This window comes from Coregonus clupeaformis, unplaced genomic scaffold (genome assembly GCF_020615455.1).
Source record: "Coregonus clupeaformis isolate EN_2021a unplaced genomic scaffold, ASM2061545v1 scaf0452, whole genome shotgun sequence".
In the NCBI taxonomy this organism is placed as follows: domain Eukaryota; kingdom Metazoa; phylum Chordata; class Actinopteri; order Salmoniformes; family Salmonidae; genus Coregonus; species Coregonus clupeaformis.
Window position 1 is genome coordinate 107,326 of NW_025533907.1, and position 25,034 is coordinate 132,359.

Below are 25,034 nucleotides of genomic sequence, written 5' to 3' on the forward strand. Positions count from 1 at the left end.
AATATCGAGACTCTTTTACCTTTATGTAGAAGAGGGGATGCTTCTCCCGATCTTCTCAGTATGTCGTTGCGGACGTGAAAGAAATGCACCCTGATGACAAATGGTCGTGGGGGTTCTCCATCCCTGGGTCGGCTACGCAGAGTGCGGTGAGCCCGGTCTAGCAATGGCTTCTCCTCTAGCCCGAGCAGCTCCTGAAGTAGCTGGGCCATGTACTCCGTGGGCCTTGGGCCCTCCACTCCCCTCCGGTATTCCCAGTAGACGAATGTTGTTCCTCCGCATTCTACTTTCCATATCTTCGCATCTATTATCGAGGAATGCCACCCTAGTTGTCAATGAGCCGACGTTAGCCTCTAGCTCGCTAATGCGAGTGCTGTGGTCTGTAGCACCTCGCTCCAAATCCGATAAAGTCACCCCATGTGCGTCGAGCTTATTCTGTATACTCTCGATAGATTTTTTAAGCTCGTCTTTGATCGTTGATATCTCTGACCTGAGATTGGTAGAGAGACAGTCAATTTTTCCGAAAATGTCGGTTTTGAGGGTGCCTATCACGGATTGCAGCATCTCCACAGTCAGTGTTTCCGTGGGGCGGCATTGGCAGCGTTCGGTGGCGGGGTGAGTCGGGAGAAGTTGCAGGCTTGTTGCGGCCTGCTCTTGCAGACTCTGTTTTTGGCCGGGTTGATGTCATTACGAATTTGAATTTATTAAACTTGAACTGAGTTGTTTATGGGTCTCTTCAGACGCCTGGGCAAACAGAAATGTATGCAATTTTGCAAAGTTAAATATATAAATTTGGTCACTAACTCAGGAGCGATAGGGAGACGCGTGCTACATCCTTGGCTTCCAACAGCGCCCCCCCGTAAGAAGCATTTCAAGGTCCTGGAGTGGCCTAGCCAGTCTCCAGATCTCAACCCCATAGAAAATCTTTGGAGGGAGTTGAAAGTCCGTGTTGCCCAGCGACAGCCCCAAAACATCACTGCTCTAGAGGAGATCTGCATGGAGGAATGGGCCAAAATACCAGCAACAGTGTGTGAAAACCTTGTGAAGACTTACAGAAAACGTTTGACCTGTGTCATTGCCAACAAAGGGTATATAACAAAGTATTGAGAAACTTTTGTTATTGACCAAACACTTATTTTCCACCATAATTTGCAAATAAGTTCATAAAAAATCATACAATGTGATTTTCTGGAATTTTCTTTCTAATTTTGTCTGTCATAGTTGACGTGTACCTATGATGTAAATTACAGGCCTCTCTCATCTTTTTAAGTGGGAGAACTTGCACAATTGGTGGCTGACTAAATACTTTTTTTCCCCACTGTATATCATTTAGAAAGGTGAGAAACAACAACATTACATGTACAGTTGAAGTCGGAAGTTTACACCTTAGCCAAATACATTTAAACTCAGTTTTTCACAATTCCTGACATTTAATCCTAGTAGAAATTCCCTGTTTTAGGTCAGTTAGGATCACCACTTTATTTTAAGAATGTGAAATGTCAGAATAATAGTAGAGAAAATGATTTATTTCAGCTTTTATTTCTTTCATCACATTCCCAGTGGGTCAGAAGTTTACATACACTCAATTAGTATTTGGTAGCATTGCCTTTAAATTGTTTAACTTGGGTCAAACGTTTCGGGTAGCCTTCCACAAGCTTCCCACAATAAGTTGGGTGAATTTTGGCCCATTCCTCCTGACAGAGCTGGTGTAACTGAGTCAGGTTTGTAGGCCTCCTTGCTTGCACATGCTTTTTCAGTTCTGCCCACACATTTTCTATTGGATTGAGGTCAGGGCTTTGTGATGGCCACTCCAATACCTTGACTTTGTTGTCCTTAAGCCATTTTGCCACAACTTTGGAAGTATGCTTGGGGTCATTGTCCATTTGGAAGACCCATTTGCGACCAAGCTTTAACTTCCTGACTGAGGTCTTAAGATGTTGCTTCAATATATCCACATAATTTTCCTTCCTCATGATGCCATCTATTTTGTGAAGTGCACCAGTCCCTCCTGCAGCAAGGCAACCCACAGCATGATGCTGGCACCCCTGTGCTTCACGGTTGGGATGGTGTTCTTCGGCTTGCAAGCATCCCCCGTTTTCCTCCAAACATAACGATGGTCATTATGGCCAAACAGTTCTATTTTTGCTTCATCAGACCAGAGGACATTTCTCCAAATAGTACGATCTTTGTCCCCATGTGCAGTTGCAAACCGTAGTCTGGCTTTTTTATGGCGGTTTTGGAGCAGTGGCTTCTTCCTTGCTGAGTGGCCTTTCAGGTTATGTCTATATAGGACTCGTTTTACTGTGGATATAGATACTTTTGTACCTGTTTCCTCCAGCATCTTCACAAGGTCCTTTGCTGTTGTTCTGGGATTGATTTGCACTTTTCACACCAAAGTACGTTAATCTCTAGGAGACAGAACGCGTCTCCTTCCTGAGCGGTATGACGGCTGTGTGGTCCCATGGTGTTTATACTTGCGTACTGTTGTTTGTACAGATGAACGTGGTACCTTCAGGTGTTTGGAAATTGCTCCCAAGGATGAACCAGACTTGTGGAGGTCTACAATTTCCTGAGGTCTTGGCTGACAATTAGCCTATCAGAAGCTTCTAAAGCCATTACATCATTTTCTGGAATTTTCCAAGCTGTTTAAAGGCACAGTCAACTTAGTGTATGTAAACTTCTGACCCACTGGAATTGTGATACAGTGAATTTTAAGTGAAATAATCTGTCTGTAAACAATTGTTGGAAAAATGACTTGTTTCATGCACAATGTAGATGTCCTAACCGACTTGCCAAAACTATAGTTTGTTAACAAGAAATTTGTGGAGTGGTTGAAAAACAAGTTTTAATGACTCCAACCTAAGTGTATGTAAACTTCCGACTTCAACTGTATATTTATATGACTACATCACTGATTCAACCCCATGAAGAGCAGATGAAGTGTGTGTGTGTGTGTGTGTGTGTATCCTCACTTCTTGAGATGCATCATCAGGTAGCGTAGGGTCTCGTAGTGGGCTGGCGGGAGCTGCAGCAGCCCCTCGTGGATGGCCTCCAGTCTGGTGTCTGGGTTGGGAATTTCTACCAGAGGAAATGTTACTTACGATAAGTGTTACTTACTATTAGTTACATTCACCTGATAAATAACCGCGCCTAAGACCTGAAGATTTTCTTTAGCTCCCCAAGCTATTGCCTAGCCTTTAGCTCATTGCGCTGGAGACCCAGGGTACATTGAGCTAATTGTGGGAATAAGTATGGGAGTACGTACTTGCAGCTTGTATGAATCTGGAGTACACGTGGAATGTGATGACTGGAATGGGCAGGTCTCTCAGATAGAGCTTCAGAGCTCCAGCAATGATGTTGATGTCGTTGTACACATTGGCACTGATGTCTGCCTTCTCGCCATCTGCAGAGATGACACACAGGACACGTTATGTACCGTCCAGACTGCAGTATATTCACTACAATTCCCACAATGCAACATATATATGCCCCTTACACTGCACATAACAACATCCTGCGGTCTGATACGGCTCTCCTGTGCTTTTCATTTGAACCTATGGACTTTCATGTCTCATATAACCTTAAACCAGACCTTAGCCCAGAGGCAAAGGAAATTAATTTAACACAAACCTCGGTCAAAGGCGAGCCTCACATCCTCAATGTGTTCTGAGAAGCCAGACACTCTGTAGAGGCCCTCAGACTGCAGACCTGCAAGCAGTAACACAGAGAGTCGGTTAACTCTACTTCCTGTACCCTCTACAAATCTATTTTTTTTTTCAGAACCAATCACAGACATCCATTTTCACCTTGAAGTTGAATATTCTTTCAGCTTAGCCCTTGGCTAACAACATGCAGGGTGAACCCGGCTTAAATGTCCCAGAAACATTCTAAACTGAATGAACCTGAATGGCTGGTAAACGGATCTGTACCTCGTAGTTCTATCTCCTTGATACACATGTCCACCACCATGGGCCGTGTGGTGTTGTGGGCCTTGACCAGGGTAGTGAGGTCACAGCTGAACACCTTCTTAATCCTGTGCAGGTCTGGCTGGCAGTCGCTGGGCACCAGCTTGGAACACTGCTTGTGTACGTTCAGCCCACAGTCTGGAAACCACAGGTCAGAGAGGTAGTCAGTCAGTGTTCAAATACTCACCCATACAGAAAGGATTTATTCAAATCTTCTAATCTTATATGATTATGGTCGACTTCTTCTAAAACAACATGTAAGACTGTAACACAATACAGAGTGGTTAGAGGTAACAATTAGTACAGTGATCAACCCCAATCTCAGAGAGAAAGCCCAGCCAGCTAGGGTAAGACCAGGCTGTTTCAATATGCCATGGTGGGCCACGTCACAGTCTATCTGTCCCCAGGGGGGTGTCTTGTCTTGGCTGTTGGTCAGTGTTGTGGTTCTAGTCACGCAGAGGGTCTTGGACAGCTGGTGGCAAGAGAGCGGAACACAGCACGCAGCACATTGTGGTGGAAGGGAATGCCTCTCTGTGCGGCATCACTGTCCTGCTCTGGCCTGCACACGCACACACACACACACCATGAGAAAGATAGAACAAGCTGCCTCTCTGCGAGATGCCACAGGAATGTAGCCTAGGTTGAAGTTGCTCTGCCTGCCTTTAAACATACTGTACTTAGGAGTCTCCCTGACTCAATAAGAACATCCAGCTGAATCATTCATCACTGGTAGTGGCGTTTTTACTACCAACAAGTACCCAGCATTATTACTGCTCTGCTGACCGGGGTTCCTTATTCTCAGACGCTGAGACACAGAGAGATTGAAGAGAGAGAGAGACAAAGGGAGACTGACAGACAGAAACAGATAAAGATTGAGAGAGGGAGATGGGGAGAGGGAGGAAGAGGACAAGCTAAACATGCCGGATAAGAAGGAAGAGAGAGAGAGAGAGAGAGAGAGAGAGAGAGAGAGAGAGAGAGAGAGAGAGAGAGAGAGAGAGAGAGAGAGAGAGAGAGAGAGAGAGAGAGAGAGAGAGAGAGAGAGAGAGAGAGAGAGAGAGAGAGAGAGAGAGAGAAACAATGAGGATAGAAAGACAATCATCAGTTGTGTATCTCTGTGTGTTAGAGAAGGACTGCTTCAGAGAGAACTGGAAGTACTAAATAAATCTCTCCTGATTACCATAGGGCACAGGGCTGTCTGATGACACCAGTGTTTGCCTGGGGCTTATAAGCATGGCTAATAACTGAACAACAAACCATCTGTCTACACTGAAAACAGCAGAGTTAGTCCTCCGTTAAACACATCCATGTCAGGATTGTGTCCAGGCAATAATAGAACCCTGTGTCTATCGCAGAGTGTTTAGGGACTTTCCAAATCTACTTGTCTACTTGTTAAATGTTTGTAATGTCTACTATCGTCAATTGTGCTACAGTCTTGCTAAATTGTAAATGTCTGTAATGTCTTTTTATTGTGTGTATGAACCCTATAATTCACTGGACCAGTCTGATCGGTTATTCAGCCAACAAACATTTCAACAAGTTCATTAGGATACAACATTATTGATTAGCACAGAAATTATCAGTGGAATCATTAGGTGGAGTGGGCTCTTGATCAATATTACTAGGGTTGCAAAAGGCGGTTAAATTACTGGAAACTTTCTACGTTTACCAGTACACTACCAGAAGTTTGGTAACTTTCAAGTTTTTATTTTATCACAAGACATCTAGTGGCCCTTTTTGGGTACTTCAGATTATCACAGGTATCTGTAATTATCTCTGGCCCTCTGTGTGGACTTATTACATGTAAAATATATAAAATAATCAAATAAGAGGATTTGAAAATGAAAAATACAATGACAACGCTGTAAAACATTATCCTAAATATAAACCAGCAACTTAGTGAAATCCATTGGTCCCATTAAATAGTTGGATGAGTTGCAGAGTCAATAGTTGGAAGAGTTGCAGAGTTAACTGAAAATAATGCCATTGTTGATTAGATGCTTTTAGCATTAAATTAGGCTATTTTCTCTTCAACGATATGGTCTATCCACTAGAAACTAATGGACAGAGATATAAAACATTTATATAATATATATATATTTTTTTAAATGTCCAAGTGTAAATTACCAAAGTTAATGATAATTACCTAAATTACCAAAGATAGGTAATTTAGGTAATTTAGCGGAATCTTTGCAACCCTAAATATTACATCCTTTTATCTCGCAGGAAGCTCCAAGGACAGCTACTGTTAATGTGTCCCTTTTCACTCAATTTAACTTCAGGATTGGAATGATACAGTATTGAGATATTTTCCCATGTACTGAAGCACTGAAACAGGGATTAAAACCAGTCATTAAAAGGATCTCCATTACAAAGAGATCAAGAAAGCATGACAGCACGGCCAGACAGCACGGCCAGACAGCACGGCCAGACAGCACGGCCAGGCAGCACGGCCAGACAGCACGGCCAGACAGCACGGCCAGACAGCACGGCCAGACAGCACGGCCAGACAGCACGGCCAGACAGCACGGCCAGACAGCCTGGTTGCAGTTGCAGTTTTGTGGATACAGTGTTTGGATGTCTTTGCTTGACTGGGTGTGTCCCGTTGACGTACCTTTTGAGCTCTCTGTGTGCGTCTGTCTTGTTTATAAATAGTTGACAGCCATAGTTGCAGAGGGAACTGGTTTGTCCCAGGTGTCACTGAGGAATGCTAAATTACCACATTTCACAGGCCGCCTCCAACCAGTTATTTACATGGAACTGACCAAATTCATTCCATGACATGATCCAGGCTTGGACGTAATATTGTAATACCCTTTTTATTGTCATAGTGTTTAAAAATAAATTAATTGTTAAGCATTTCAAGTTTGACATCTCATGTGTTACAATTAGTCATATGACATGCAACCCAACCGGACAAAGACGTCCAATCAGTTGTCCAATTTGATTGATTTTTGATCGAGTTGTCAGCAAACGTGAATTCTTGAAATAAATCAAACTTGGAAATCGTATCGTTGATTTGGGATAAAATGAGACAGAACCTGGTTACATGGATGATTTGTTGAAAATGTTGACTTAATACATTTCTGCCCAGAGGGATGTTAACAGGACACCTAGTTCTGATCAGGGATTGGAGTTATTTATTTATTTTTCTTTAGGCTTTCATCCCAAATGGCATCCTATTCACTATATAGTGCATAACTTTTGATCAGAGCCCTATGAGCCCTACACACATGGACTACATAGGGAATAGGGTGACATTTGGGACGGTGCCCTAATGTGATGAAGTACCCATGAAAGGTCAGTGTTTGATTACACTCCCAGGTCAGTGTTTGATTACACTCCCAGCTGATGGTAGCTAGGTGAGAAGTGAGCAGTGTTGGGATATATGAATGGAAGAGCAGGTTACCTGAGCAACGGACCCCTTGGGCTATGAGACCCCACATGAAGTTGGCACAATACTCGCACCAGTGAGGCCCTCGGAACGTATGAACCTATGGAAAGGTGAGACATCACAGCAATAGATTAGAGTCTGGAAGACACACCACACCTTCTCGCTCTCACTAAACAAACATTGTAACTCTCTAAAATCACACACACACCTTCTCGCTCTCACTAAACAAACATTGTAACTCTCTAAAATCACACACACACCTTCTCGCTCTCACTAAACAAACATTGTAACTCTCTAAAATCACACACACACCTTCTCGCTCTCACTAAACAAACATTGTAACTCTCTAAAATCACACACACACCTTCTCGCTCTCACTAAACAAACATTGTAACTCTCTAAAATCACACACACATATACGCAAACAGACAATATCTGTGAATACTTTTATTCATTGTATTTCTGGAGGTGAGTAAGACCCAGGGCAGGTTAGGTCACCTGTCCTACTGTTGTGTTCTCTCTCTCAAGAGCAGAATAATTGATTGTATTCAAAACGTTACAACTGTATTTCTGTTTTAGAAAATCAACAGCTTGAAACAAAGAGGTTAAAGTGCTCAAAAATCTGACAATGTTCACAGCCGTCAATGGGTTAAAACATACGCCATATCCATTTAGCTCAGTCGATAGATTTAGACATATGGCTGACAGCTGCACGTGCCCACAAGACATCTTTCATCATGAAAGCACATGATGATGAATAACATCATCAGTCTCTCGGTGTTATAACGGTATCTAACGGTAGCCAGTCTAACGACAGGCAGGCAGCTCACTAGGCAGATAAAAAGAGTCGGTTACTTTGTCACTTTGAGGGACGTCGCTTTTAAGTTTCAGATCAACCTGACAGAACTTATCTCACAGACCCTGCATGGACAAGCAGCGCTGCCTGTAGGAGCAGAATCATTTCCTGAGGTAAAAGAGCTTCAAACAGAGCTTTGAACAGAGAATCTACAGAGAGGCAGCCCTCCTACAGGTCCTAATGCAGTCAACTCTCGCCCCCTCCCTCCCTCCTTCCCGTACCTCACCACATCCTCCTTTAAAAAGGCTAAATCAAACAAACTGGCTCACCTTGAAGTTGTGGACCTTGTCGTAGGAGCTCTGCTTCTCGGAGGGGCAGTCTTTCAGGGTGCTGTGCCGTACCAGAGGAGACGTGGTGATCTGCGGACAGGAAGCCAACAGTTTTAGAGGCTTCCAGAGTAACGTTCCCCTGCTCCCCAACTTGACCCCCAGGGCTAAGGCCAGTAGCTCCTGCCTCTTCCGCTCCCCTCTCTTGGTCTTGTGGACCGTTACATCTCCTGGCCCTATCCCTCCTCCCGGACCGCGGCTCCCTTCCTCCACTTCCATGGCTGCTGCCGTGTGTCTGACTGTGTGTCCCTGTCCTGGTCCTAGTCCGGGCTCCCAAAGAGCCTCTGTCTCCTCTGGTGAGCCGTGTGGTGTGTGCTGGAGGACGTAGCGCCCAGTGCTGCCTAACAGACGCCGGCGGCAGCAGCCCAACGAGGAGGACACGGCCGCTGTACTCCACTCCCCTCCTCCTCCTCCTGTTCCTCCTACTCCTCCTCCTCCTCCTCCTACTGCTGCTGCTGGGACCCAGGAGGGTACAGACTGACAGTCAAGGTGGGGGAGGCTCTGCATCTGATCTGAGCTCCAGCTCCAGTTCCAGGGGAAAGAAGCAGAGAGCAGCCAGCAGCAGTGGGCGGCCCCAGGGCAGGAGTGTGCCTCACACAATGGATCTCATTCACACACACCAAATAGGAGAGAGGGGGGGGGGTCCCTTGGTTGGTGGGGAGGGGCTAGGAGGAGGGTCCCTTGGTTGGTGGGGAGGGGCTAGGAGGGTGTGTGGGGTGTGGGGTTAGAGTGAGTGTGTGTGGGGTGAGGGGTGAGGGGGTTAGGGTGAGCTGTTAGTACAGCTCTTCACGGCTCAGCAGCAAATCTAAAGCAGGATCAATGGCTGCAGTCAAACTCTCAAAAAGACACAGAGAACCATGCCACACTACCTATTAGCACGTTGCCTCCCGGACACACACACACACACACACACACACTCAACTGGAGAGAATACTGAACCCTCCCCCCCACAACAACAGTTACATAACCAAGTCCCCTCCACACAACAGGAGTCATGGCACTATCCTTCGGCCCAGAAGAGCCACGACATGCTCCTATATTCCTTCTAGTCCAGCAGAAACAGATTAGTCAACTACGTCTTGACCTCCATGCCTCACAATCCACTGGTGGTTTTCCTCTCCCTGCCTAGACTGCAGCCAGACTACAGACAGACGCTACGACTCCAGTCTGCTCCCACCAATCACTCTGCTCTGCTCTCAAAACACCCAGTAGAACAGCACCCAACCATGGTCATCCACTGCGATTGGGAGGGATTATGGCCGTAATCCCCACTCAGGGTGTAATCCCACGGTGGCCAAATCCCTGTCAGATCCCAGGCAGAGCTCATGGTGGCCATGCCCTGACTCAGTGGGGGGGCTGTTGCTGAGTCTACAGCACCACAGAATATTTTTTGTGACTCTCCTCCTAAACATCCACTCCTCCTAAAACACCAGGAGCTCCTCATCAGCTCCTCTTGGTTAACAAGACACTCAAATGGGAAGTAGACAACTCAAACTAGTGGAAGTGGGCATTCAGGGTTGCTGAAATGAAATGGTGAAATTAGGGACAGAAATTGAGTTAAATTGTGAAGAGAAAGAATGAGGGAATGTCAGAAGAAAACTAGAACAGATGATTTTGTAGCAGTGATGGAATGATGAAGAGCTGGAAGGGTAGAAGAGTGGAGGAAGGGAATGATCCTAAGGGATAGAGAAATATGCTTGAAGCTCACTCAGCTCAGAGACAAAAACACTTTGGCTGAAATGAGAGGATTGGCAGCTTTAAGGTTGTTATAGACATAGAAGCCATTTTCAAAATATAGCTTTGGGCCTCCTGTAACATAGACTGAAGACCAAGGACTATGTTGTACTGTAGCTACAGAAGTAATGGCTTATCTAATTTCTACCAATTTCTACCAGCATGTCACCTGTGCAACTAGACAAAACTCTAGATCACCTTTACTCCAAACACAGAAACACATACAAAGCTGACCATAACTATATCCTCCTAATTCCTGCTTACAAGCAAAAACTCAAAACAGGAAGTACAAGTGACGTGCTCAATATGGAAGTGGTCCGATGAAGCGGATGCTAAGCTACAGGACTGTTTCACTAGCACAGACTGGAATATGTTCCGGGATTCATCCGATGGCATTGAGGAGTTTACCACATCAGTCACCGGCTTCATTAATAAGTGCATTGACAACGTTGTCCCCACAGTGACCGTACGTACATATCCCAACCAGAAGCCATGGATTACAGGCAACATCCGCACTGTAAAGGCTAGAGCTGCCACTTTCAAGGAGCAGGACACTAATCTGTACACTTCTAAGAAATCCCGCTACAACCTCAGACGAGCCATCAAAAAGGCAAAGCGTAAATGCACGACTAAGATCGAATCCTACTATGCCGGCTCTGACGCTCTTCAGATGTGGCAGGGCTTGCAAACTATCACGGATTACAAAGGGAAACCCAGCCGTGAGTTGCCCAGTGACGCGAGCCTACCAGAGGAGCTAAATGCCTTCTATGCTCGCTTCGAGGCAAGCAACACTGAACCATGCATGAGAGCACCAGCTGTTCTGGACGACTGCGTGATCGCACTCTCCGTAGCAGATGTGAGTAAGACCTTTAACCAGGTTAACATTCACAAGGCCGGATTACCAGGATAAAGACGGATTACCAGGACACGTACTCAGAGCATGCGCTGACCAGTGTCTTCACTGACATTTTCAATCTCTACCTGACCCAGTCTGTAATGCCTACATGTTTCAAGCATACCACCGTAGTCCCTGTGCCCAAGAATGCCAAGGTAACCTGTCTAAATGACTATCACCCCGTAGCACTCACACCTGTAGCCATGAAATGCTTTGAAAGGCTGGTCATGGCTCACATCATCCCAGACACCCTGGACCCACTCCAATTCACAAACCTTCCCAACAGATCCACAGATGACGCAATCTCTATTGCACTCCACACTGCCCTCTCCTACCTGGACAAGAGGAACACAGTTCCCTCCAAGCTCATCACTAAGCTAAAGGACCCTGGGACTGAACACCTCCCTCTGCAACTGGATCCTGGACTTCCTGATGGGTTGCCCCCAGGTGGTGAAGGTAGGCAACAACTCATCCACCACACTGACCCTCAACACGGGGGCCCCTCAGAGGTGTGTACTTAGTCCCCTCCTGTACTCCCTGTTCACCCGTCCTGTATTCCCTGTGGCCGCGCACGACTACAACACCATCATTAAGTTTGCTGACGACACAACTGTGGTAGGCCTGATCCTGATAAGACAGCCTATAGGGAAGAGGTCAGAGACCTGGCAGTGTGGTGCCAGGAAAACAACCTCTCCCTCAACGTCAGCAAGACAAAGAAGCTGATCGTGGACCACAGGAAACGGGGTGGAGCGGGGCTGTAGTAGAGCGGGTCGAGAGCTTCAAATTCCTCGGTGTCCACATCACTAAGGATCTATCATGGTCCACACACACCAACACAGTCGTGAAGAGGGCACGACAACGCTTCTTCCCCCGCAGGAGGTTGAAAAGATTTGGCATGGGCCCTCAGATCCTCAAAAAGGTCTACAACTGCACCATTGAGAGCATCTTTGATTGGCTGCGTAATCACTTTATTCCTAGTTATATGTACATAGCTACCTCAATTACCTCGTACCGCTGCACATCGACTCTGTACTGGTACCCTGTGTATATAGCCAAATTAACGCTACTCATTGTGTATTTATTATTACGCGTTATTACTTTTCTATTATTCCTCAATTTTATTTTTCTCAACATTGTTGGGAAGGGCCCGTAAGTATTTCACTGTTCGTCTACACCTGCTGTTTACAAAGCATGTGTCGAATAAAATTTGATTTGATTTAATGGCTGAACAGGTAACAGTCAGGACAGGTGAAGCCGTTTGTCACGGAGTTAGACATCCTATCAAAGACCAGGAGGAGGACCTAAACTAAATGTGGTCCTCTGTAGCTCAGCTGGTAGAGCACGGCGCTTGTAACGCCAAGGTAGTGGGTTCGATCCCCGGGACCACCCATACACAAAAATGTATGCACGCATGACTGTAAGTCGCTTTGGATAAAAGCGTCTGCGAAATGGCATATTATTATTATTATTAAATCAGAAAAGACCCGACGGAGCAGCGAGAAGGGTAAGGGTTATGGAGGAAGAGAGGGACACAGAGAAAGGGGGGAGAGGAGGAGGAGGGAGGGGGGTATACAGTATGTATTGAGAGAGTGTGTGTGAGGGTTATGGGTTTTGTCCCTAGAGGCAGATGGCTTCTTGTCTCATAGAGAAGAGTTTGGAATCAAATGAATAAAAGGCCCTGGTTTCCTTTCAGCATCCAGGCTCTGTTATTCACTGTGTGGGTCCAGCTGAGCAGACACAGTAGGGAGAGCAGAGGATCATGGGAAAATAACACTAGTGCCTTTCTTTCTGTGAGGTCAGACACTGTAAGAACAACCGTCCAAACAAAACACACCTCATACAATCATATACAAAACACACCACACACACACACACACCACACATACATCTCACACAATTTCATACAAACAGAAACATAGACGTGAAGGGAGATCTAGTCAGTGATGGAATATGTTTTACTATTCAGAAAGTCTAGTGAAAGGAAAAGTACAGTGACAATTAAAACAGGCCTCCCTGTGGCTGGAAGTATGATAGATCAACGTTGAAAGCCTTCTGCCTTTTACACTGTATGTACTGTAGCTACTGTATAACATCTCTGTAATGGTAGCTCAAGTATTTCCCAACACGATCTTTATAGATCATGTTTCCAACAGACTAACAGGTAGCTCAAGGAAAATGTAATTAACTTCCAAACAAACTACCATAACATCAGAATAATATCCAAACTAGGCCCAGAACATGGTTTAGAAATGCATTCATCACATTCTTCCATCTCCCAACAAGCACCAGTTAGATTCAACCAGTGTGATGTGTCCCAAATGACACCCTATTCCCTACATAGTGCACTACTTTTGACCAGAGTCCTGAGGGACCAGAGGGTATAGGGTGCCATTTGGGATGCACAATCTGTCAAGAAGAGCTGTTGTTATAGGAGGAAACTGGCAGGCATTTGGCCTCTCTGGCAACTCCTAGCACAAGTACACATACACATTGAGTGAGTCTTGTGAACCGAGGGGGCTGACACACAGCAGGTCACCAGACAGGTCGAGTGGGTCTCTCCCCCCCTCCGGGAGGAATGTACATATATATGCGACAACACACACACCCCTGGAGACACACACACACACACACACACACACATCTGAATGAGGACTTACAAGACACAGAGTAAAGACAGCATATGAGGGAGTATGTTTACTTTAGCTACTGTGTGTCTGAAACAACAGACTGATACAAGACAGAGTATTATAGTACACTGTTAACTAAAGTCAGTAAAGATACAGACTGATACTAGACAGAGTATTATAGTACACTGTTAACTAAAGTCAGTAAAGATACAGACTGATACTAGACAGAGTATTATAGTACACTGTTAACTAAAGTCAGTAAAGATACAGACTGATACTAGACAGAGTATTATAGTACACTGTTAACTAAAGTCAGTAAAGATACAGACTGATACTAGACAGAGTATTATAGTACACTGTTAACTAAAGTCAGTAAAGATACAGACTGATACTAGACAGAGTATTATAGTACACTGTTAACTAAAGTCAGTAAAGATACAGACTGATACTAGACAGAGTATTATAGTACACTGTTAACTAAAGTCAGTAAAGATACAGACTGATACTAGACAGAGTATTATAGTACACTGTTAACTAAAGTCAGTAAAGATACAGACTCATACTAGACAGAGTATTATAGTACACTGTTAACTAAAGTCAGTAAAGATACAGACTGATACTAGACAGAGTATTATAGTACACTGTTAACTAAAGTCAGTAAAGATACAGACTGATACTAGACAGTATTACAGTACACTGTTAACTAAAGTCATCACATACGCTGCTGCTACTGTTAAGAACAGGAGGACTGCACTTTGACCTCCTTCCTCTTTTTTTGGACGTGACAGACTGGCAGGTGTTTGTCCTACACTGAAAGCCTCAAATCAGGAGACATTTACATTGACATTTTAGTCATTTAGCAGACGCTCTTATCCAGAGCGACTTACAGTTATAGTGAGTGCATACATTATTATTATTATTATTTAATTTTTTCATACTGGCCCCCCGTGGGAATCGAACCCACAACCTTGGCGTTGCAAACGCCATGCTCTACCAACTGAGCTACATCCCTGCCGGCCATTCCCTCCCCTACCCTGGACGACGCTGGGCCAATTGTGCGCCGCCCCATGGGTCTCCCGGTCGCGGCCGGCTAAGACAGAACCTGGATTCGAACCAGGATCTCTAGTGGCACAGCTAGCACTGCGATGCAGTGCCTTAGACCACTGCGCCACTCGGGAGGAGACCTGTCATTGGCCCAGCTCGTCATGTTTTCCAAGACTGCATCCCAAATGGAACCTATTTAGTGCACTACTTTTGATCAGGACCCATAGGGCTCTCGTCAAAAGTAGTGCACTGTACTGTATAGGGAATAGGGTGCCATTTGGGACAAAGCCCAAGCTTGACAGATAGAGGTGTGACACTCAAAACAACACATTTTTACAGACACTCTGACATTACTGACTGACAGGCTGGCAGTCTGATTTCAAAACTCAAAACATGCTCTAGATATCGACTCGCCAAAAATGGCTCATGTCTGCTGGGAAAACCCCCCAATGCTATTCAAGGTCAGACAGTCTTCATTTGACCAGGCCAAATAGCCTAGAACATGAACATGTACAGGTACAGTATGATTTATAACGTAAATACAGACCTATGCTATGGAGAATCCTCCCGGAGGGGTTTAGTTTTATTTGAAGGATTAATCTCTGAATGTGTTGGAGTCCGTCAGAGTCCATGAACTACTGACCAAGTGAAGAGCCTGTAGGGACAGAGCTGGGACAGAGCTGGGACAGAGCTGGGACAGAGCTGGGATAGAGCTGGGACAGAGCTGGGATAGAGGTAGGATAGAGCTGGGACAGAGCTGGGACAGAGCTGGGACAGAGCTGGGACAGAGCTGGGATAGAGCCGCTTCCCTTGAAAAACAGTTTGCCCTACAGCCAATTCTGTCGAATCAAAAGAATTGGCAAAAAAACTATCAGATTTCGACAGAAATATGGCCGGGACGCAAAGAAAATTCAAGGAGAGGGTGTACAAAAATGGTCAGATTAATACTGCCATTGAGAAAATTCAAAACAAATCGAGACCTGATCTCTTTCAAGGATAGTCTCGCAAAAAGAAGCATTCTTGCGTTCTAACTACACGCTATTCAAAGTGCTCTGAACAAATTAAGGGAATCGTTCACAAACATTGGCACATTCTAAGATCCGATGACAGTATTGCTAATGTGTTTTCGGACCCTCCCTTGGTCGTATTCTCGCGGGGCAGAAATCTCAGAGATCAATTGGTAAACTCTGATTTACCATCCCTAAATATCCCTGCACAACGTCTATTTGCGCCTCTACCGGATGGAAACTACAAAACACCCCCAAACAGGGAAACCGATCCCAATCAAAGGTGGTATTACGTGCTCCACTAAGGCAGTTATTTATCTTATAACTTGTCCTTGTGGTAAAAATTATGTGGGTAAAACAAAGCGCAAATTAAAAGTACAAATCTCGGAGCATCGTAGCAGGTGCAAAAACTCGACATACCCAGTCGCGGCCCACTTTTTGGAAGGGAACCACTCGATTTCGTCCCTACTTAATACCGGCATCGAACTTGTCACCCTCCCTAGGAGAGGGGGTGACATCGACAACTTATTGTTAAAACGAGAGGCTGCCTGGATCTTTAAATTTAAAGACCCTTGCTCCCTTCGGTCTCAACGTAGACTTTGATTTGAAGCCATTCTTGTGATTTTGCTATTCATTATAAATGTTTGTGGGCCTATGTAGCCAAGTTGTATCTATGATCGTATGCTATCTATTCATGTTTTTTGCATGTTCTGTTTATCTGTGAATTAACCAATGATATTAGGCCACACCTGGCCATGATTACAGACACCTGTGTGTGTCCTTTGACACTATATAAACTAGTGACCGGCAGTGTTTGTCATTATACCCTGATGAAGACTGCTTGTCTGTGGAAACGTTGTTTATCAGGTTATTAAATTATTTGCATCTGAGCTCCTAGAGTGAGACTCTCCTTTTCTTTTTCAGGTCACAACTATAGTCAGGAAATACTCTGGTCTGTTACAGTCTATAGCTAGGGCCCAGAGTTGTTCCTGTTCAGGTCACAACTGTAGTTAGGAAACACAACAGTAGTAGATGTAGGCTAGTAGTGGATGTAGCGCGTTAATACATAAATAACCTCTGGTGCTATGGGAGAGAATCATGATCATCACCATCACAATCATCACCACCACCACAATTGCCACCATCATCACAATCACCACCACCATCACAATCATCACCAATGTCATCATCACCATCATCACCAATGTAACTTTTCATAGCACTTTTAGTTACATAAAGAATGTCAAAGCGATCTAGTATCTCACCTTACTGTCCTCTCTCTGGAAGGTGACCCTACGGGGTTCAGTGCATCTTCGGCTCAGCCGGTGCCCCATCTTGTCCTTCAGCAGGGAGGTGTAGCCCAGGTGTTCATAGATGGGGTTGGTGGTCATCTTGGCGATGTACTCTGCAGCCTTGGTCTCGATGTACAGGGTGATGAGGCCATCCGTCACCAGGTCGTGGACCGTCTCGAAGCGCTTCTCCCCCACAAAGTGCTTCCCGTCATAGAACAGTCTGTAGTTCAGGGTCTGGTGCCCAAACCTGGGGAGAGGGGGTAGAGTGAGTGGGTGGGTAGAGGGAGGGAGGGAGCCAGGGAGGGAGGGAAGGAAGGAAGGGAGAGTCTTTGACAAGGTGTGTATATTTAGTATGTAAATGTGTGTGTACTGTGTACGGTACCTTAAGGCCAAGGTGTTGGTCCCTGGCTGTCTCTGGCTCTCTCTGACGAGGTAAGCCCCCTCTGCTCCTCCCAGTAGCTCATCTGCATACTCTCTCGATAGCATGCCATGGAACCTTGAGAGAGCCACAAGTCTCCTGTCAATGCTGCCACAAGTCTCCTGTCAATGCTGCCACAAGTCTCCTGTCAATGCTGCCACAAGTCTCCTGTCAATGCTGCCACAAGTCTCCTGTCAATGCTGCCACAAGTCTCCTGTCAATGCTGCCACAAGTCTCCTGTCAATGCTGCCACAAGTCTCCTGTCAATGCTGCCACAAGTCTCCTATCAATGCTGCCACAAGTCTCCTGTCAATGCTGCCACAAGTCTCCTGTCAATGCTGCCACAAGTCTCCTGTCAATGCTGCCACAAGTCTCCTGTCAATGCTGCCACAAGTCTCCTGTCAATACTACCACAAGTCTCCTGTCAATGCTGCCACAGGATGTGCACACACACAAAGATGTGCACACACACACACACACACACACACACACACACACACACACACACACACACCTTCAACGCCCTAACCACATGTAAAGCTAGTCGTTAATGATAAATCACACAGCTAGAGCCAGTCTCCCCAGCAGCTGTATTAGAAAATGGATGAAAAGGATGACGATCAAAAAGGAAGTCCCTCTACTCACTCTCTGCCGTAATATCTGGGTCTGCTCTCCATCTGTAAAGCCAGAGGAGAGAGAGAAGATACATTGGCTGACAGAGAGATATCCAGTTGAAATGTCACTTCAATGGCTTGGCCAAGAGCTCTAACAACCTGTTTTGATTGAAGGATATGTGTTTCTATGTCCCTCTGTCTCTGTCAGAGTCCCTCTTTCTCTCTGTGTCTCTCTGCCTCTCTGTCTGTGTGTCTTTCTCTCATCTTGTATCTGTCTCTGTATCAGTCTGTCTCCCTCTCTCTGTTTCTGTCTCCCTCTCTCTGTGTCTGTCTCTCTCTGTCTCGGTCTCCCTCTCTCTGTGTCTGTCTCTGTATCAGTCTGTTTCCCTCTCTCTGTTTATGTCTCCCTCTCTCTCTGTGTGTCTGTCTCCCTCTGTTTCTGTGTCTGTCTGTCTCCCTCTCTCTCTGTGTCTGTCTGTCTCCCTCTCTCTCTGTGTCTGTCGGTCTCCCTTTCTCTCTGTGTCTGTCTGTCTCCCTCTCTCTCTGTGTCTGTCTGTCTCCCTCTCTCTCTGTGTCTGTCTGTCTCCCTCTCTCTCTGTGTCTGTCTGTCTCCCTCTCTCTCTGTGTCTGTCTGTCTCCCTCCCTCTCTCTGTGTCTGTCTGTGTCTCTGTCTCCCTCTCTCTGTGTCAGTCTCTGTGTCAGTCTCTCTCTGTGTCAGTCTATCTCTGTGTCTGTCTGTCTCCCTCTCTCTGTGTCTGTGTCTCCCTCGCTCTGTGTCAGTCTGTCTCCCTCTCTCTGTGTCAGTCTGTCTCCCTCTCTCTGTGTCAGTCTGTCTCCCTCTCTCTGTGTCAGTCTTTCTCCCTCTCTCTGTGTCAGTCTGACTCCCTCTCTCTGTGTCAGTCTGTCTCCCTCTCTCTGTGTCAGTCTGTGTCTGTCTGCCTCCCTCTCTCTCTGTGTCTATCTGTCTCCCTCTCTCTGTGTCAGTCTGACTCCCTCTCTCTGTGTCAGTCTGTCTCCCTCTCTGTGTCAGTCTGTCTCCCTCTCTCTGTGTCAGTCTGTGTCTGTCTGCCTCCCTCTCTCTCTGTGTCTATCTGTCTCCCTCTCTCTCTGTGTCTGTCTGTCTCCCTCTCTCACTGTGTCTGTCTGTCTCCCTCTCTCTCTGTGTCTGTCTCTGTATCAGTCTATTTCCCTCTCTCTGTTTCTGTCTCCCTATCTCTGTCTGTCTGTCTCCCTCTCTCTCTGTGTCTGTCTGTCTCCCTCTCTCTCTGTGTCTGTCTGCCTCCCTCTCTCTCTGTGTGTCTGTCTCCCTCTCTCTCTGTGTGTCTGTCTCCCTCTCTCTCTGTGTGTGTCTGTCTCCCTCTCTCTCTGTGTGTCTGTCTCCCTCTCTCTCTGTGTGTCTGTCTCCCTCTCTCTCTGTGTCTGTCTGTCTCCCTCTCTCTCTGTGTCTGTCTGTCTCCCTCTCTCTCTGTGTCTGTCTGTCTCCCTCTCTCTCTGTGTCTGTCTGACTCCCTCTCTCTCTGTGTCTGTCTGTCTCCCTCTCTCTCTGTGTCTGTCTGTCTCCCTCTCTCTCTGTGTCTGTCTGTCTCCCTCTCTCTCTGTGTCTGTCTCTGTATCAGTCTGTTTCCCTCTCTCTGTTTCTGTCTCCCTCTCTCTGTCTGTCTGTCTCCCTCTCTGTGTCTGTCTGTCTCCCTCTCTCTCTGTGTCTGTCTGTCTCCCTCTCTCTCTGTGTGTCTGTCTCCCTCTCTCTCTGTGTATGTCTGTCTCCCTCTCTCTCTGTGTCTGTCTGTCTCCCTCTCTCTCTGTGTCTGTCTGTCTCCCTCTCTCTCTGTGTGTCTGTCTCCCTCTCTCTCTGTGTCTGTCTGTCTCCCTCTCTCTCTGTGTCTGTCTGTCTCCCTCTCTCTCTGTGTCTGTCTGTCTCCCTCTCTCTCTGTGTCTGTCTGTCTCCCTCTCTCTGTGTCAGTCTGTCTCCCTCTCTCTCTGTGTCTGTCTGTCTCCCTCGCTCTCTGTGTCTGTCTGTCTCCCTCTCTCTCTGTGTCTGTCTGTCTCCCTCTCTCTCTGTGTCTGTCTCTGTATCAGTCTGTTTCCCTCTCTCTGTTTCTGTCTCCCTATCTCTGTCTGTCTGTCTCCCTCTCTCTCTGTGTCTGTCTGTCTCCCTCTCTCTCTGTGTGTGTCTGTCTCCCTCTCTCTCTGTGTGTCTGTCTCCCTCTCTCTCTGTGTGTCTGTCTCCCTCTCTCTCTGTGTGTCTGTCTCCCTCTCTCTCTGTGTGTCTGTCTCCCTCTCTCTCTGTGTCTGTCTGTCTCCCTCTCTCTCTGTGTCTGTCTGTCTCCCTCTCTCTCTGTGTCTGTCTGTCTCCCTCTCTCTCTGTGTCTGTCTGTCTCCCTCTCTCTCTGTGTCTGTCTGTCTCCCTCTCTCTCTGTGTCTGTCTGTCTCCCTCTCTCTCTGTGTCTGTCTGTCTCCCTCTCTCTCTGTGTCCGTCTTTCTCCCTCTCTCTCTGTGTCTGTCTGTCTCCCTCTCTCTCTGTGTCTGTCTCTGTATCAGTCTGTTTCCCTCTTTCTGTTTCTGTCTCCCTCTCTCTGTCTGTCTGTCTCCCTCTCTCTCTGTGTCTGTCTGTCTCCCTCTCTCTCTGTGTGTCTGTCTGTCTCCCTCTCTCTCTGTGTGTCTGTCTCCCTCTCTCTCTGTGTCTGTCTGTCTCCCTCTCTCTCTGTGTCTGTCTGTCTCCCTCTCTCTCTGTGTCTGTCTGTCTCCCTCTCTCTCTGTGTCTGTCTCCCTCTCTCTCTGTGTCTGTCTGTCTCCCTCTCACTCTGTGTCTGTCTGTCTCCCTCTCTCTCTGTGTCAGTCTGTCTCCCTCTCTCTGTGTCAGTCTGTCTCCCTCTCTCTGTGTCAGTCTGTCTCCCTCTCTCTGTGTCAGTCTGTCTCCCTCTCTGTGTCAGTCTGTCTCCCTCTCTCTGTGTCAGTCTGTGTCTGTCTGCCTCCCTCTCTCTCTGTGTCTATCTGTCTCCCTCTCTCTCTGTGTCAGTCTGTCTCCCTCTCTCTGTGTCAGTCTGTGTCTGTCTGCCTCCCTCTCTCTCTGTGTCTATCTGTCTCCCTCTCTCTCTGTGTCTGTCTGTCTCCCTCTCTCTCTGTGTCTGTCTGTCTCCCTCTGTGTCTGTCTCTGTATCAGTCTGTTTCCCTCTCTCTGTGTCAGTCTGTGTCTGTCTGCCTCCCTCTCTCTCTGTGTCTATCTGTCTCCCTCTCTCTCTCTGTCTGTCTGTCTCCCTCTCTCTCTGTGTCTGTCTGTCTCCCTCTCTCTCTGTGTGTGTCTGTCTCCCTCTCTCTCTGTGTGTGTCTGTCTCCCTCTCTCTCTGTGTGTCTGTCTCCCTCTCTCTCTGTGTGTCTGTCTCCCTCTCTCTCTGTGTGTCTGTCTCCCTCTCTCTCTGTGTGTCTGTCTCCCTCTCTCTCTGTGTCTGTCTGTCTCCCCTCTCTCTGTGTCTGTCTGTCTCCCTCTCTCTCTGTGTCTGTCTGTCTCCCTCTCTCTCTGTGTCTGTCTGTCTCCCTCTCTCTCTGTGTCTGTCTGTCTCCCTCTCTCTCTGTGTCTGTCTGTCTCCCTCTCTCTCTGTGTCCGTCTGTCTCCCTCTCTCTCTGTGTCTGTCTGTCTCCCTCTCTCTCTGTGTCTGTCTCTATCAGTCTGTTTCCCTCTCTCTGTTTCTGTCTCCCTCTCTCTGTCTGTCTGTCTCCCTCTCTCTCTGTGTCTGTCTGTCTCCCTCTCTCTCTGTGTGTCTGTCTGTCTCCCTCTCTCTCTGTGTGTCTGTCTCCCTCTCTCTCTGTGTGTCTGTCTCCCTCTCTCTCTGTGTGTCTGTCTGTCTCCCTCTCTCTCTGTGTCTGTCTGTCTCCCTCTCTCTCTGTATCTGTATGTCTCCCTCTCTCTCTGTGTATGTCTGTCTCCCTCTCTCTCTGTGTCTGTCTGTCTCCCTCTCTCTCTGTGTCTGTCTGTCTCCCTCTCTCTCTGTGTCTGTCTGTCTCCCTCTCTCTCTCTGTCTGTCTGTCTCCCTCTCTCTCTGTGTCTGTCTGTCTCCCTCTCTCTCTGTGTCTGTCTGTCTCCCTCTCTCTGTGTCAGTCTGTCTCCCTCTCTCTGTGTCAGTCTGTCTCCCTCTCTGTGTCAGTCTGTCTCCCTCTCTCTGTGTCAGTCTGTCTCCCTCTCTCTCTGTGTCTGTCTGTCTCCCTCTCTCTCTGTGTCTGTCTGTCTCCCTCTCTCTCTGTGTCTGTCTGTCTCCCTCTCTCTCTGTGTCTGTCTGTCTCCCTCTCTCTCTGTGTCTGTCTGTGTATGTCTGTCTCCCTCTCTCTGTGTCTGTCTGTCTCCCTCTCTCTGTGTCTGTCTGTCTCCCTCTCTCTGTGTCTGTCTGTCTCCCTCTCTCTGTGTCTGTCTGTCTCCCTCTCTCTGTGTCAGTCTCTCTCTGTGTCAGTCTCTCTCTGTGTCAGTCGCTCTCTGTGTCAGTCTGTCTCCCTCTCTCTGTGTCTGTGTCTCCCTCTCTCTGTGTCAGTCTGTCTCCCTCTCTCTGTGTCAGTCTGTCTCCCTCTCTCTGTGTCAGTCTGTCTCCCTCTCTCTGTGTCAGTCTGTCTCCCTCTCTCTGTGTCTGTCTGTCTCCCTCTCTCTGTGTCTGTCTTTCTCCCTCTCTCTGTGTCTGTCTGTCTCCCTCTCTCTCTGTGTCTGTCTGACTCCCTCTCTCTCTGTGTCTGTCTGTCTCCCTCTCTCTCTGTGTCTGTCTCTGTATCAGTCTGTTTCCCTCTCTCTGTTTCTGTCTCCCTCTCTCTGTCTGTCTGTCTCCCTCTCTCTCTGTGTCTGTCTGTCTCCCTCTCTCTCTGTGTGTCTGTCTCCCTCTCTCTCTGTGTATGTCTGTCTCCCTCTCTCTCTGTGTCTGTCTGTCTCCCTCTCTCTCTGTGTCTGTCTCTGTATCAGTCTGTTTCCCTCTCTCTGTTTCTGTCTCCCTCTCTCTGTCTGTCTGTCTCCCTCTCTCTCTGTGTCTGTCTGTCTCCCTCTCTCTCTGTGTGTCTGTCTCCCTCTCTCTCTGTGTCTGTCTGTCTCCCTCTCTCTCTGTGTGTCTGTCTCCCTCTCTCTCTGTGTCTGTCTGTCTCCCTCTCTCTCTGTGTCTGTCTGTCTCCCTCTCTCTCTGTGTCTGTCTGTCTCCCTCTCTCTCTGTGTATGTCTGTCTCCCTCTCTCTCTGTGTCTGTCTGTCTCCCTCTCTCTCTGTGTCTGTCTGTCTCCCTCTCTCTCTGTGTCTGTCTGTCTCCCTCTCTCTCTGTGTCAGTCTGTCTCCCTCTCTCTGTGTCAGTCTGTCTCCCTCTCTCTGTGTCAGTCTGTCTCCCTCTCTGTGTCAGTCTGTCTCCCTCTCTCTGTGTCAGTCTGTGTCTGTCTGCCTCCCTCTCTCTCTGTGTCTATCTGTCTCCCTCTCTCTCTGTGTCAGTCTGTCTCCCCTCTCTCTGTGTCAGTCTGTGTCTGTCTGCCTCCCTCTCTCTCTGTGTCTGTCTGTCTCCCTCTCTCTCTGTGTCCGTCTGTCTCCCTCTCTCTCTGTGTCTGTCTCTGTATCAGTCTGTTTCCCTCTCTCTGTTTCTGTCTCCCTATCTCTGTCTGTCTGTCTCCCTCTCTCTCTGTGTCTGTCTGTCTCCCTCTCTCTCTGTGTGTGTCTGTCTCCCTCTCTCTCTGTGTGTCTGTCTCCCTCTCTCTCTGTGTGTCTGTCTCCCTCTCTCTCTGTGTGTCTGTCTCCCTCTCTCTCTGTGTGTCTGTCTCCCTCTCTCTCTGTGTGTCTGTCTCCCTCTCTCTCTGTGTCTGTCTGTCTCCCTCTCTCTCTGTGTCTGTCTGTCTCCCTCTCTCTCTGTGTTTGTCGGTCTCCCTCTCTCTCTGTGTCTGTCTGTCTCCCTCTCTCTCTGTGTCTGTCTGTCTCCCTCTCTCTCTGTGTCCGTCTGTCTCCCTCTCTCTCTGTGTCTGTCTGTCTCCCTCGCTCTCTGTGTCTGTCTCTGTATCAGTCTGTTTCCCTCTCTCTGTTTCTGTCTCCCTCTCTCTGTCTGTCTGTCTCCCTCTCTCTCTGTGTCTGTCTGTCTCCCTCTCTCTCTGTGTCTGTCTGTCTCCCTCTCTCTCTGTGTCTGTCTGTCTCCCTCTCTCTCTGTGTCTGTCTGTCTCCCTCTCTCTCTCTGTCTGTCTGTCTCCCTCTCTCTCTGTGTCTGTCTGTCTCCCTCTCTCTCTGTGTGTCTGTCTCCCTCTCTCTCTGTGTGTCTGTCTCCCTCTCTCTCTGTGTGTCTGTCTCCCTCTCTCTCTGTGTGTCTGTCTCCCCTCTCTCTGTGTGTCTGTCTCCTCTCTCTCTGTGTCTGTCTGTCTCCCTCTCTCTCTGTGTCTGTCTGTCTCCCTCTCTCTCTGTGTTTGTCGGTCTCCCTCTCTCTCTGTGTCTGTCTGTCTCCCTCTCTCTCTGTGTCTGTCTGTCTCCCTCTCTCTCTGTGTCCGTCTGTCTCCCTCTCTCTCTGTGTCTGTCTGTCTCCCTCGCTCTCTGTGTCTGTCTCTGTATCAGTCTGTTTCCCTCTCTCTGTTTCTGTCTCCCTCTCTCTGTCTGTCTGTCTCCCTCTCTCTCTGTGTCTGTCTGTCTCCCTCTCTCTCTGTGTCTGTCTGTCTCCCTCTCTCTCTGTGTCTGTCTGTCTCCCTCTCTCTCTGTGTCTGTCTGTCTCCCTCTCTCTCTCTGTCTGTCTGTCTCCCTCTCTCTCTCTGTCTGTCTGTCTCCCTCTCTCTGTGTCAGTCTGTCTCCCTCTCTCTGTGTCAGTCTGTCTCCCTCTCTGTGTCAGTCTGTCTCCCTCTCTCTGTGTCAGTCTGTCTCCCTCTCTCTCTGTGTCTGTCTGTCTCCCTCTCTC

At 47.4% G+C, this 25,034-nt stretch overlaps 1 protein-coding gene across 1 annotated transcript in view; it reads right to left on the reverse strand.

The window, feature by feature from the left end:
- The window catches only part of LOC121586946 (beta-chimaerin-like), a 68,417-nt gene that overhangs the window by 6,782 nt on the left and 36,601 nt on the right, over positions 1 to 25,034 (reverse strand). The window contains exons 4-12 of the mRNA XM_041904026.2: positions 18,198 to 18,229; positions 17,517 to 17,630; positions 17,108 to 17,381; positions 8,479 to 8,568; positions 7,369 to 7,453; positions 3,927 to 4,100; positions 3,628 to 3,705; positions 3,263 to 3,400; positions 2,970 to 3,075 (exon numbers count right to left, since the gene is read on the reverse strand). Coding sequence (XP_041759960.1) covers positions 2,970 to 3,075; positions 3,263 to 3,400; positions 3,628 to 3,705; positions 3,927 to 4,100; positions 7,369 to 7,453; positions 8,479 to 8,568; positions 17,108 to 17,381; positions 17,517 to 17,630; positions 18,198 to 18,229 — 1,091 coding nt within the window. The remainder of the gene's footprint in view (positions 1 to 2,969; positions 3,076 to 3,262; positions 3,401 to 3,627; positions 3,706 to 3,926; positions 4,101 to 7,368; positions 7,454 to 8,478; positions 8,569 to 17,107; positions 17,382 to 17,516; positions 17,631 to 18,197; positions 18,230 to 25,034) is intronic.